We start from the raw sequence: 12,626 nt of genomic DNA on the forward strand, positions 1-12,626 counted from the left end.
TATTTATACTCATTTTAATATGTTGAATGTTTGTATGTTTTTATTTAGCAAAGTTTTTTGCCGATTGTCGTTCTTTCAGATAAATTTATGAATGAAATTTAGTATGTTACAATGAATTTATTCTCTGTGTAATATACACAACTTTACTGCCAATGATCGTTCGAAGAAGCATTTACATTCCCGTACGTAATACGTGACGTTTCTTTATAACGTAACTAGGTGAAATCTTGTTTAACTTTTTAACAAGTATTGATTTCTAGGAAATCTGTTCTCTTCGAACGACTTTGATCACTGTCCATTAATATTACTACTTATGCTAGGTTGTAAATAAAAAAATACAATAAATTTAGAAACATTATAATTTAAAGTGTTCACTGCTTTTACTTGAAATTATTCAAATTTTTTGTTATTTTTATTTCTTTTTTATCATAGGATAATAACATATTATAAAATATATTTCAGTAGTAATTATAGTACTCCTACGGAGTAATCATTCTTTCTAATTTTAAAATGTGAAATATGTACATATATACTGAAATACATGCATACATAGACAGCCACTAAAGATATTTAAGAAAAATACATTTTTTAATGAAATAACTAATTATGATATATATACAAGTATATATATTTTTGTCACAATTAAAATGAAAACAAGGATAAAAAGGTCTTACTTTCATTTATAACGTTATAATAAGTTGTATTAAAAGTTTTCAAAACTTCTCTGATATCCATATATAAACATTTTCTCTAAATTTATTTAAATTTAATGTACAATTATAATATCTATGAACACATTATATTACTTAATACTGTTTGATATTTCTTTCATGTTCATGGATTTGTTACTATACTATATAATATATGTTTAATTATATTATTTACTTGTTTTTTATTTTTATGAGAACCATCTGTTCTAATCTATTATATTTGAAATATTGTGGAAAATCTATTTTAATATATTCAACATGCCAATTAAATTGCTTTACTTTAATAAGATCTAAGAATTCTTCATACATTGGAGCAGTAGTTTCCATATTGGCTGTAGTAAAAACATATCTTTTCTCCAAAGTAATATAAACAACTTTCTGTACATTTGAATTTAAAAGTTCTGCTAATGTTTGAACAAATCCTTTTGTTACGATTTCATCATAAATTACTGTAAACGTAAAAAATCATTAATCATATCTATGTTATTTTTATTGTAAAAATATAAATTTATAACTTACCATCAGCAGCTAGAATAATAGCTGGTTCATCTATTCTTTTTTTGTAAAATGTAGGCCATTTTAAATTCAAGAAATCTAATCCTTTAATGTCAACTTTAGACTTAATATAAGCTTTATTTCTCATAAAGTTTCTATGTATTAATTTCAATATCCCTTTTACATCAATGTCTAAAATGTAAGAAATACATTTACATTAAATATATGTGAACAATATTTAGTGTAATAGTATTATATTACAAACTTTATTACCTGTACAAATTACTTCTTTTGCTAGGAAACTAGCTACTATGCTAGTTAAGCCAACTCCAGCACCTAACTCTAGGACTACCTTATCCCTGAATAAATCAGGATTGGATAAAATATAATCAGCTAGTAATAATGCACCTCGCCATACTTGCAATCCAACATATTGTAATTCTGTAGATATATGGTGTTCTAAAAATATTAATATATAATTTATTACATTAAATAATGTTTTCTGATATCTGGTCAATTCTATATATAAATTTATACCTATTAATAATTTTCCTTCTTGTTGCCTATCTATATTTATATCATCATCATTATCACGAGTTAAGCCATTAAGACATTCTGGTTTAATCATATAAGATGGATACTTAAAAATAAAGCTGGATATTACATCTATAAACATATCTTCTGATTATATATCTTGTTATGGTTATATAAAAATTAGTACTATGTATTAAATATGACATTACAGAAGTTAAGAAAGTAATAAACTTACTGTCATTTTTACATTTTATATAAGAATTTTCATTTTCTGTAAATATTTCTGATGTTACTGTATACAATGTCATCTTTGTTAATAAAAATCCACTAATATGTAAAAATGATTTTAATTGTCTGTTTTAGATCACCGCATATGTATCTCTAATATTTCTAAGTCAAAGAAATAATGTCAATATAAATGATCTCTGAACATTATACTTGTTAATAAAAAATAATAAAGCTTGATTTGCGTATAATTGATACACATTTCTATCTAAAAAATAATTAAACATTGCTAAATATAATTACTTTTCAGTATACCTGTTTACCCAAAATGTTATGCTTTTATGATGAAGTTTACATAATACAATATTTCACAATGAATACATAGTTAAACTGTGACTTATTGTTTTAGACAGTTATATTATATTTGCGCTTATGTAATGTGTTATTGCATATAAATATAATTTCTGAAATATTTTACCGTTGTATATGATTTTTGTAATAAAAATATAATAAATTACTAAACGTATTTTGAAACTTTTATGTAATATAAACAATTCAGATATTTTTTATTATTAAGCTTTTTGAAATTGAAAAATTAAAAATAGATTGTGAAATTCAACGTTATAATTTATTTATAGGAGGAAAAATATTTCATTTGTTACGATGTACAAAACTTATTACATTACGTAAAAAATATTATAAATAATTTTTCTTTATTTAAATATTATACTGAAAATAAGCATAGTAAAATATTTGCTTTTTACATATATATACAATAAATAGAGATTTAAATTTTAATTGTTATATATATCTGAATTTAAATATTTTACAAAGGGATTGATATTTCAACCTTTTGAAATTGGATAAATGCATACCAATGACAAAAATGTAAAGTAAAATGAAATTTTTAATAAATTTTTTAGCAAGAGTAAAGAAGATATTTCACATATATATTACCTTGGCAGATTATTATAATAAAAATACATATTAAATATTAAAATACTTTTTTATTAACTAGTGGTTACATATTTTTTATGTAAATATACATCATTAGAAGCTGTTATTAGTTTTGTAAGCCATGATATTATTACTAGAAATGGAACGGTATTTGGAATTCTGAGTAACAGAAACAAATAAGTACTCTTTGTTTCCTTCATACTTAATAGTATGATATTATAATAATTATATATATAATATATTGAAAAAGCAAAAAAATAATCGTAAATTTGAATTTATATTAAAATAGAACACAAAATATATTTATCTTCTCTGTGAAGTGATAAAATAGTATGATTAAAAAATAAATTGATATCCTAACCCTTGTATAGTAATCTTAACATTAACATCCTACCGGATTCTTGAATTTTGCGTCGACCAATCAGCAACTCCCACGATGAATGTGATGCTGATGCCACGCATTAACCACGATCTACCAACTGTATAGTTCTCTGCATCACTGTATTTGATCACTTTATCCGTATTCTTCAACGAATGGTGTCGGTGACTATAATCTTAATATTGTAACGGTAGAATCGCCGTATTTGCTGTATTTATACCTGTCGTGGCATAACTTATCAGAGAATAACATTGTCTCCATTTAAAGATGAAGTTCTTTGCGTTAATATTTGCAGTGACTTGTTACCTTACTTTTACTTTTGCGAAAATTGAAACTGAAGACTCGGTTTTGGTACTTACAAAAGATAATATTGCAGAAGCTATCGGACAAAATGATTACGTGCTTGTTGAATTTTGTGAGTAGTAGTTTTACATTTTCTTTTTAAACAGGTTTCTTAATTATATCTAATGAAAAATTGCAATATTTATTTTATTTGATATTTTTATGTGTTTAAAATATAATTGAAGCTGATCCAGATGCTTGGTTCTTACACGTCACCATTTAGGAGCCGGTTTTTAAGATCGAGCACACTTGTTGACATTATTTCATTTTTATTTCATAATATATGATGGAATGTTTCTCGAATGTATATGATATGAATGAAAAACTTTTATATATAAAATTTATATATAAAAATTATATATAAAATTTGTATATATAAAATATATAAAATATATGAAATTATTTATTTTATGTCATGAATATCGTGCGATTCATTTAGAATTATATTCATAATTCTATTAAAAGATATATGTATACTCCATATTGATGGCTTACTGCACAAATATTGCATATCCACTTTTTGTGGAATTTGAATTAACAAACAAATAGTTCTTAACCATTTAGTACTCATTTTTGTCATTTTATGTTCCTAAAAGAGATCAATCCACAATTTGCAACCAATTTGATAATAGCATTGATAAAGATAAATACAATACAGTATATGGGCAATAAGCCATCGATATTTAGTTCGGTTAAATAAATATATAAGTAAAGGATATGGATAAATCTTTTGTATGTGCTTTAAATTGTGATCTATATCCTGTTATTACTATACTTGCTCAATTTTTAAATTACAATTTTATAATATAGTGATGACTTTTTAACATAATAATTAATTGTATAATTATGTCACAGAAACATATTATAGTTACATTAATAATTTTTTATGATTTTTAATATTTAGATGCACCATGGTGTGGACATTGTAAAGCTTTAGCACCTGAATATGCTAAAGCAGCCAAAAAGTTAGAGGAGGGTGGTTCCTCTGTAAAATTAGCTAAAGTTGATGCAACTGTTGAAACAGAATTAGCTGAGAAGCATGGAGTTCGTGCATATCCTACCCTTAAATTTTATCGTAAAGGTTCAGCTATTGATTACAGTGGTGGTCGTCAAGCAGATGATATTATTAACTGGGTAATAAAAAAGACTGGTCCAGCTGCTAAAGATTTGCCAACAGTCGAAGAAGCTAAATCATTTATCGAGGCACGAAATGTTGCCATTGTTGGGTTCTTTAAGGTATTATTAAAATAACAATATATTTGTTTGAAATCTTTGTTAATTGTATTATAAAACGCAAAATGTATATATGTATTTAATTATGTTAATTAGGATGCAGAATCAGATGGTGCAAAAGTATTTTTAGAAGTTGCTAATGCTGTTGATGATCATGTATTTGGTATAAGTAGTAATGAAGAAGTTTTCAGTGAATATGGAGTAGAAGATGGTAAAGTTGTTTTGTTTAAGAAGGTACATTAATTTTAATTTATTCTATTTTTCTTTATAGATATGTTAACAATATCATATATGTCATTTAATATCTGTTTTAGTTTGATGAAGGCAGGAGTGAATTTAATGACGAACTTGATGTTAAAAAATTACAAAACTTTATTTCTGTACATGCATTGCCTTTAGTTGTTGATTTTAATCAAGATACTGCACAAAAGATATTTAGTGGTGATATTAAAAGCCATCTGCTTGTCTTCCTTAGTGAAGAAGCTGGTCATTTTGAAGAATATGTAGAAAAGATTAAAGAACCAGCAAAGAAATTCCGTAAAGAGGTATGTTCAAATATAAATAATGTAGATATAAAGTAATGTATATAATAAATGGTATCATCATAATAATAATATTTTATGATATTGTACAGGTTTTGTTTGTAACAATTAATGCTGATAAAGCTGATCATGAACGCATTTTAGAATTCTTTGGTATGAAGAAAAATGAAGTACCTGCTATGCGTATTATACAACTTGAACAGAATATGGCTAAGTACAAGCCAGAAAACCCAGAATTATCTAGTGAAAATGTTTTGGAATTTGTAACTGCATTTGTTGAAGGCAAATTGAAAAAACATTTGCTTACACAAGATTTACCTGAAGACTGGAATAAGAAACCTGTAAAAGTTCTTGTTGGTACTAACTTCCATGAAGTTGCTTTTGATAAAACGAAGAACGTTTTAGTTGAATTTTATGCTCCATGGTGTGGACACTGCCAACAATTAGCTCCTATATATGAAGCAGTATGTTTCATTTACATATTTTTCACTTTTGCAACTTATAAAATGTTTTAACAAATATTTAAATATAATGTGATACATTTCTAGCTTGCAGAAAAATATAAAGACAGTGAAGATTTAGTTATAGCAAAAATGGATGCTACTGAAAATGAATTAGAAGATATAAGAATTGTTAATTACCCTACGATTACTCTCTACAAAAAAGAAACAAATGAAGTAACGATTTCAGATTTATTAATATTTTAATATTTATAACAATCTTAATAACAAATAAATTGAATAAATTTTAGGCTGTATCATACAAAGGTGAAAGAACACTTCAAGGACTTTCTAAGTTCATTGATTCTGATGGTACTTATGGTCAAGCCCCAGAAGAAGTTCGTAAAAACTTTTAATTCATTTTAATTGTATTATAATAATATAAGATTATAATTGATTTTACGTCATTTTTACAGGCTCAAGAAGAAGATGAAGATGATGATGTGCCAAGAAAAGATGAATTATAGATATATATCATTATAAAAGAGCAAATTTAATAATTTCTCATAACTACTGTTTATAAACTTTGTAATTCTGCTTGAAAGATATTAATTTATAGAAGACTTCTTAATCATTCATTTCTACTTAAATTTATGAATCAAGTTCTTTCAAATTATACAATTAATTGCTAAAAATTTACAATTTTCCATATGTTTATATATATGCATATACATTTACATATATATGTATGTATATAAACATAAATATATGATTGGCATATTTCAATTACAATATATACTGTATCTGACTGAGTTTCTAATGTGATAAATTGCACATATAGATAAAGCAATTTATTTTGTACGTTTTAGGTTTAAAATATATTTTGTCTGAATGTCTGATATGAAAATGAACTGTACGTCAAAACATTCTTCACAATTAGGGCAAATACGTCATTGGTATCGTTCTTATATCTTTTTTGTAACTTTGCCCTCTGAGAATTATAATATTTAGATACAATACCTTTATCTTGTGATGTTGATGTATGAAGGACATGACATATGAAAAATCATTAAGCTAAGGTTTCCGCAAAATCGTAAATCGTGTTTTATTTTTATAAGAAAACTTTGTTTTTTATTAAGTAAACACACATACGCGTTCGTACAATAAACGCATATTAAAAAATATCTTTAATACAGTAGGGTAGCTATTTTAAATGATCATATTATCAAAATTTATCGTTAATAAATACATTTCCATTCACAGCATTTATAAAACTATAACGGTTTTACGAACATTTAAGGTAGAAATGATTTTAATGTTTTTCTGAGTTTAGTTAAGTAAAAATTTTATAAAATGAATTATATATATATATTTACCTTCATCTCATTTCCACAAATAAATCCATTAAATCACAATATCTGTTTTACTTAATAATATGTTAAAGAAGGTAACACATGTATTAGAAAGAATTGTAAAATATATCATAAATATATTGTATCTACACGGTATTTTAGTACATAAGAAAACCAGTTAACACTTTGAGTGATATATCACTTTTTTATTCTCTTCTATACTATTCTTAATCTGTAATCTATCTTATGTTACTTATTGAATTTTTATTCACCGATTTTTATCTTTGTTTGTTAGAAACAGCAAGATTTGAAAATAACAATGGAAGACTCGTTTAATTTTTCGAAACTGACTAAATTTTTACATCAAACCTTGGTACTTACAGAAGAAGTAAAGAATGTATTAAAATCAAATTGTGATGAAGCAATGTATTGTTTAAAACCATGGTACACGGAAATACATTCTCAACAAGAAGTTAATAAAGATATTTGTACTTGTGTCAAAGTAAGGCCGTTATAATATAATTGTTTTATATAATTTTTTATATCAAAATTATGTTAATTTCTTTTTTTCTATTTAAAAGTCCAAAGATGAAGTACAAGAAATTGCTGCAGATATTAGTAGAACATTGATACAAACACAACAATTGCGAGAAAAATTATCTTCTAATATCACGGGAAGAAAAACAAAATATTACGCTTATGAATGTTTCCAAGAAACTGGTAAATATTTAAAGAAATTATTAAAGTTATTTTAAAAGCAATATATTCTTTATCTTACTTAATTATTACGTTTGTTATCAATGTTAGGAAATAAAAAACAAAAAAAGGTAAAAAGTTTAAATATAAGCAATAAAGATATATATTCGAGACAAGGCCTTTCTGGTATAAAATTAAATGTTGAAAAAGCAAGTATTGATAAGGGAGTACAAAATGAAGTAACACAAAGAGATGCACATATGACATCTAAAAAAACCAAGAATGCTAATAAACAATCAATATCGCACTCAATGAAATCGTCAGAAAGCAAGAATTTCCTTGTAATAAATAAAAAGAATATTAAAAATATAACGGTCGTTAAAGACATTAATCGTAAAATGAAAAATGATGTTAAATCTAATACTTCCATAACAGAGGTAACTTTTTGTGATACATGTATATGCATTATTTTCTATATATTATGCATTAATTGTATTCATCTACTTTAATAAAATTTGAAATATAGTAATTTTTATCATGAAGCTCATCATATATTCTATTTACACAAAATACTTTTATTTACATAAAGGTTGTATATATTTAGTAAATACTTGAATATAAAATATAAATAAACAATGTTCTAAAATTTTGACATTTTTTAGTTTCATTATGGTTTAAGATATTTTACATACAGTAAAATATAAAACAATATCAACTTTTTTATTATATGAGTCTCCAAATTTAATTATTGCATACTTAATTAGTTGCTATTTAATATATTTTTGTTTTTATGCAGTCAAAATGTATCAAATTTAGTCAAAGAAATTCTGCAGCATCAACTAGTGAACTGAAATGTCTAATATGGAAAATGTCAATTAAATCTGATAATTGTACACTTCCTAATGAATATAGAATGAAGTGTCCATTACACGAAGATACAATTTCACAACGTACTTGTGGACAAAATTTAACACTTAGGACTATTGTAGATAGTTTAAATACGATTGATATCCCCGAAGAAATAATTAAGTCACTGAGAGTTTATCATACATATTTGAATACTGAATGTACAGAAAGATCATTCAATGAAAAACAACAAAAAGTGTTACATACATTTTTGCTAGAATTTAATAAAATGGTAAGTAAATATAGAATTTATAAAAGTAAACTATATATATCTATATATATATATACTCCATATATAAATATGTAAATGTATATTACAGGATGAAATTGCACAAAACCAATTAGCACACAAGAGTTATATAGTAACTGCACTTCTTAAATTTATTTCTTTATTTCAAACTCTTTCCTCTAAAAACATAGGAATTGATGTAGAAGATATTAGATCACTGTACACAAAATTAAGATCTGCATGGAAAATTTATGAAATGAACGAGTTTAAAAATAAACAAATTTTGAGAAATGATATATGCAAAACACTACATACTATTTCTAATATAACAGAATGCATGTCAAATGGACTTTGGAATCTTCTTTATAATCAAAATCTTGAAGGTACAATTGTATTCTTTTTCATAACTAATATGATATTTTATCTTAGTTTGTTTTCTAGGGATATCCAAAATATGTTGTACGCGTTACACAAATAAAGATCAGTTATTACTTTTCTTTGATGTAGTGCAACAAGTACAACATATACAATACTATGATGATTTAATGAAGATTATTGCAGAAGATGTGCTTCCTAACATGAACATCTTTCTTGATTGTACACAATTAGAATATGTAAAAATATATAAAATGATTTCTATTCTTTATCAAGGTTTAAATTCAAAAATTCCTATTTTAGTAAGAACTGATAAATAAAGATCTTAACATTTCTTATTATTCAGAAATTGAGCATTGATGCATTTATCATTTATGTTACTATAGCAACTAGAAAACAGAAATATATTGGTATTATTTATACATGCAGTGTACGATTTCAATGTAATATACTGACATATTTTTTAATATCAATAAAGTAAATCTAAATGATTAATTTATAGGTGATAATAATAAATGTTATTTTAATTGTTTAATAATTCATTTTTTTATATTAACTTTTTTGAGATCATGTTTAAAAGTATATTTAAAAGTTTAAATAAAATGCTTGTATGAGTTATTTAGTTTATTAAATAGATTATTGATTAGATTAAAAATGAGAATTTAAAACATGAAAAACATCAATATGCAATACACTTATACAAAAAAGAGGTTACAATTTGGAAAACAATGTAATTTCACAAATTATGATAAAGTAGAAGCTGATATTAAACCACATGCAGAATCTATGACTCACTATATTCAAATAGATCCTGTAACTCAAGGAACTCAATGTAGCAAGATATATTCTGTTCATGAGGTATAAATTGATGTTGAAAATTATTTATGTATATATATATTATTGTTATTATTAACAATATATTTAGGTAAATACAAATACTGCAACATTCCGAGATAGTGGTATATATCATTCTGAAGGTGGTTGGCCAAAAGATTTAAATGCAAAAGATGTAGAACAGACAGTGAGATATAAACGCAAAATAGAGAAAGATGAACTGTATATTCATACAATGCTTCAATTGTTGCCTGTAATAATATTTGTTTATATTTTCAACTTATTTGTTTAACTATTTTACTATAAATGAATCCATGATTACGCATTCCAATTATTTTTAGCCGATGGAACAGTGTATTTTACAGAATAATGTTTGTAATATTTATGAACAATACTTCAGTTATATGGAACCAGTTTCTTTAATACAACGAGTATATTCACGTACAGTGAATGTATATCGTGATATTTTACCAATAAAAAGACAAATAACACATCTTTCTTGGTCACCGGATCAAGGAAATCGTTTTGCAGCTAGTTACTGCAATACTGACTTTAAAAACGCAATAAATGACAATCCTCAGTCATATATTTGGGATGTAGGTAAGTTAAATAAAAAATTTCAGGATATATAAAGAAGACTGAACAGGTTTATGGTTCAAATTTATAGAAAATCCAAATACACCTTGTGTAATCTTAAAACCATTTTGTCCAATTTTAACATTGGAATATAATCCTAAAGATAGTAATATACTGATTAGTGGCTTAATGACTGGTCAAGTGGCTTGTTGGGATATTAGAAAAGGATCAGAACCAATTGAAACAAGTTTAGTGGAATTTAGCCACAGAGATTTATGCAATGAGGTGTTATGGATAAATTCTAAAACTAGCACAGAATTTTTCAGTGCCTCCAAAGATGGACAAGTATAACAGGATACAAAATGAAATAAAAAAAGTACATAAATGTAATATGTAAATTAATATATAAATGTAAATTAATTACAGATAATGTGGTGGGATATCAGAAAATTACAAATGCCTACAGAAACATTGGTAATAGATTTATGTAAACCTGATGATCAAAATATTGATAAAGCAATTGGAATTTCAGCATTACAATTTGAACCATCTATGGGTACACGTTTTATGTGTGGTCTTGAAAATGGTAACTAAGAATTTTAATTCACGTACTTTTATTTATATCCTGATATATTTATTTGTACTCAGGTATAGTAATATCAGGAAATCGCAAAGGGAAAACTTCAAGTGAGAAAATTGCAACGAGATTCAAGGCACAATATGGACCTATAATAAGTTTAGAAAGAAACCCAACATTTGTTAAAAATTTTTTAACAGTTGGTGACTGGACGACAAGAATATGGTCTGAGGATTGTAAAGAATCCTGCATTGCATGGACACCGTGAATATATTTAAAATCATTTAATTTACATTTATATTAAAATTGACATAAATTATTAAAGTTTTATTCAAATTATATTTTAGTGGTCATAGAGATTTTCTAATGGGTGGAGCATGGAGTATAACACGATTTTCTGTATTTTTTTTAATAAAAATGGATGGAACTCTGGATGTATGGGATTTGTTGATTCAACAAGATTCTCCAGTTCTTAGTGTGAAAGTATGTCCATTTTGATGTATTATTCATATTTAAAAATTAATATAACATATCCTAGGTTTGTGATGAAGTGTTAACATATATAAAACCACATGAACAAGGACGATTAGCAACAATTGCTAATAAGAAAGGAACAACATTTTTACTTGAATTTTCAGAAGCATTAACAGCTAATCAAAAAAATGATAAACTTTTATTTACAGCTGTAAGTTCTATTAATATTATAATGTCTAATTATATTTTTTCATCACATTCATATAATTGAAATTAACAGCTTCTTGATAGAGAAACACGCAGAGAAAAGGTAAAGGAAGCTAAAAATAGAGAACAGAGATTGAAAATGAAATCCCTTCGAAATATCAATACTGAAACTGAATGCACTACAGGAAGCACAAAAAATGATGAGAAAGATCTAAAATGTTCTAATTCTAATACTAATGATGCAGTACTAATACATTGTGAAGAAGACTATGATAATGCTATAAAGGCAGTGAGTTTGAAATGTTCTTAAAATAGATATATGTATATAGTTCAATACATACAAGAATAACAGTTAATTTTGTAATTTAATTATACTTTATTAGGAATTACTAAAAGAAGAGGAAACAAATAATGAAATATCATAATAAATATGCAATGAATGAAATAATAAATGAATTTTTATTATATGTATATAGATTCAATAAATTCTTACATTTCTGTATCTTAAACTTATTTTGTTTATGCTATTACTTTGGACATGCA

General features: G+C 25.1%; 4 protein-coding genes across 10 annotated transcripts; 3 read left to right on the forward strand and 1 right to left on the reverse strand.

Annotated features, from left to right (window-relative positions):
- Positions 1–109: 109 nt before the first annotated feature.
- On the reverse strand, positions 110–2,465 carry LOC138178894 (methyltransferase-like protein 22). 4 transcript variants are annotated; one of them, XM_069111220.1, is made up of 6 exons: positions 2,288–2,465; positions 1,975–2,129; positions 1,743–1,871; positions 1,479–1,664; positions 1,230–1,397; positions 110–1,159 (listed from the first exon to the last, which is right to left on the reverse strand). In XM_069111220.1, exons 2-6 carry the CDS (start codon positions 2,045–2,047, stop codon positions 882–884), a joined length of 834 nt encoding a protein of 277 aa, XP_068967321.1. In that variant the 5' UTR covers positions 2,048–2,129; positions 2,288–2,465; the 3' UTR covers positions 110–881. The 4 variants fall into 4 exon arrangements, with proteins under 4 accessions (XP_068967321.1, XP_068967322.1, XP_068967323.1 ...); XM_069111221.1 differs by having other exon boundaries at positions 1,975–2,232; XM_069111222.1 differs by having other exon boundaries at positions 2,280–2,465.
- A 944-nt stretch (positions 2,466–3,409) lies between these two features.
- On the forward strand, positions 3,410–6,480 carry Pdi (protein disulfide isomerase). Its single transcript, XM_069111208.1, has 8 exons — positions 3,410–3,715; positions 4,547–4,878; positions 4,972–5,109; positions 5,190–5,420; positions 5,510–5,881; positions 5,966–6,094; positions 6,169–6,255; positions 6,334–6,480. Exons 1-8 carry the CDS (start codon positions 3,568–3,570, stop codon positions 6,382–6,384), a joined length of 1,488 nt encoding a protein of 495 aa, XP_068967309.1. The 5' UTR covers positions 3,410–3,567; the 3' UTR covers positions 6,385–6,480.
- Positions 6,481–6,631: 151 nt separating this feature from the next.
- Positions 6,632–9,865, forward strand: LOC138178886 (uncharacterized). 2 transcript variants are annotated; one of them, XM_069111198.1, is made up of 6 exons: positions 6,632–7,711; positions 7,791–7,929; positions 8,014–8,342; positions 8,702–9,043; positions 9,132–9,423; positions 9,470–9,865. In XM_069111198.1, the coding sequence occupies exons 1-6, from the start codon at positions 7,529–7,531 to the stop codon at positions 9,733–9,735; spliced, it is 1,551 nt and encodes a 516-aa protein (XP_068967299.1). In that variant the 5' UTR covers positions 6,632–7,528; the 3' UTR covers positions 9,736–9,865. The 2 variants fall into 2 exon arrangements, with proteins under 2 accessions (XP_068967299.1, XP_068967300.1); XM_069111199.1 differs by having other exon boundaries at positions 9,482–9,865.
- A 66-nt stretch (positions 9,866–9,931) lies between these two features.
- LOC138178885 (dynein axonemal intermediate chain 2) lies at positions 9,932–12,604 on the forward strand. Of its 3 annotated transcripts, none has more exons than XM_069111195.1 (10): positions 9,932–10,273; positions 10,341–10,502; positions 10,591–10,849; positions 10,917–11,170; positions 11,252–11,411; positions 11,474–11,666; positions 11,750–11,885; positions 11,941–12,087; positions 12,157–12,372; positions 12,467–12,604. In XM_069111195.1, the coding sequence occupies exons 1-10, from the start codon at positions 10,085–10,087 to the stop codon at positions 12,506–12,508; spliced, it is 1,758 nt and encodes a 585-aa protein (XP_068967296.1). In that variant the 5' UTR covers positions 9,932–10,084; the 3' UTR covers positions 12,509–12,604. The 3 variants fall into 3 exon arrangements, with proteins under 3 accessions (XP_068967296.1, XP_068967298.1, XP_068967297.1); XM_069111197.1 differs by lacking the exon at positions 10,917–11,170 and having other exon boundaries at positions 11,252–11,299; positions 11,358–11,411; XM_069111196.1 differs by lacking the exon at positions 12,467–12,604 and having other exon boundaries at positions 12,168–12,326.
- The last annotated feature ends 22 nt before the right edge of the window (positions 12,605–12,626 follow it).

The sequence above is a fragment of the Bombus flavifrons genome, chromosome 4, assembly GCF_040668555.2.
Source record: "Bombus flavifrons isolate JBK064 chromosome 4, iyBomFlav1_principal, whole genome shotgun sequence".
NCBI lineage: Eukaryota > Metazoa > Arthropoda > Insecta > Hymenoptera > Apidae > Bombus > Bombus flavifrons.

Excerpts from the sequence above, each read along its gene's own strand:
- LOC138178886 (XM_069111198.1), top strand. The coding sequence starts at position 7,529 with ATGGAAGACTCGTTTAATTTTTCGAAACTGACTAAATTTTTACATCAA. Across the intron at positions 7,930-8,013 it reads TGAATGTTTCCAAGAAACTG|TAGGAAATAAAAAACAAAAA; the intron begins GTAAATATTTAA and ends TGTTATCAATGT. Across the intron at positions 9,424-9,469 it reads TTATAATCAAAATCTTGAAG|TTTGTTTTCTAGGGATATCC; the intron begins GTACAATTGTAT and ends ATTTTATCTTAG.
- LOC138178885 (XM_069111195.1), top strand. The coding sequence starts at position 10,085 with ATGAAAAACATCAATATGCAATACACTTATACAAAAAAGAGGTTACAA. Across the intron at positions 10,850-10,916 it reads GTCATATATTTGGGATGTAG|AAAATCCAAATACACCTTGT; the intron begins GTAAGTTAAATA and ends TCAAATTTATAG. Across the intron at positions 12,373-12,466 it reads ATGATAATGCTATAAAGGCA|GAATTACTAAAAGAAGAGGA; the intron begins GTGAGTTTGAAA and ends ATACTTTATTAG.
- LOC138178894 (XM_069111220.1), bottom strand. The coding sequence starts at position 2,047 with ATGACATTGTATACAGTAACATCAGAAATATTTACAGAAAATGAAAAT. Across the intron at positions 1,665-1,742 it reads AGAAGGAAAATTATTAATAG|AACACCATATATCTACAGAA; the intron begins GTATAAATTTAT and ends TAATATTTTTAG. Across the intron at positions 1,160-1,229 it reads TATTATTCTAGCTGCTGATG|TAATTTATGATGAAATCGTA; the intron begins GTAAGTTATAAA and ends TTACGTTTACAG.
- Pdi (XM_069111208.1), top strand. The coding sequence starts at position 3,568 with ATGAAGTTCTTTGCGTTAATATTTGCAGTGACTTGTTACCTTACTTTT. Across the intron at positions 5,421-5,509 it reads CAAAGAAATTCCGTAAAGAG|GTTTTGTTTGTAACAATTAA; the intron begins GTATGTTCAAAT and ends GATATTGTACAG. Across the intron at positions 5,882-5,965 it reads TAGCTCCTATATATGAAGCA|CTTGCAGAAAAATATAAAGA; the intron begins GTATGTTTCATT and ends ATACATTTCTAG.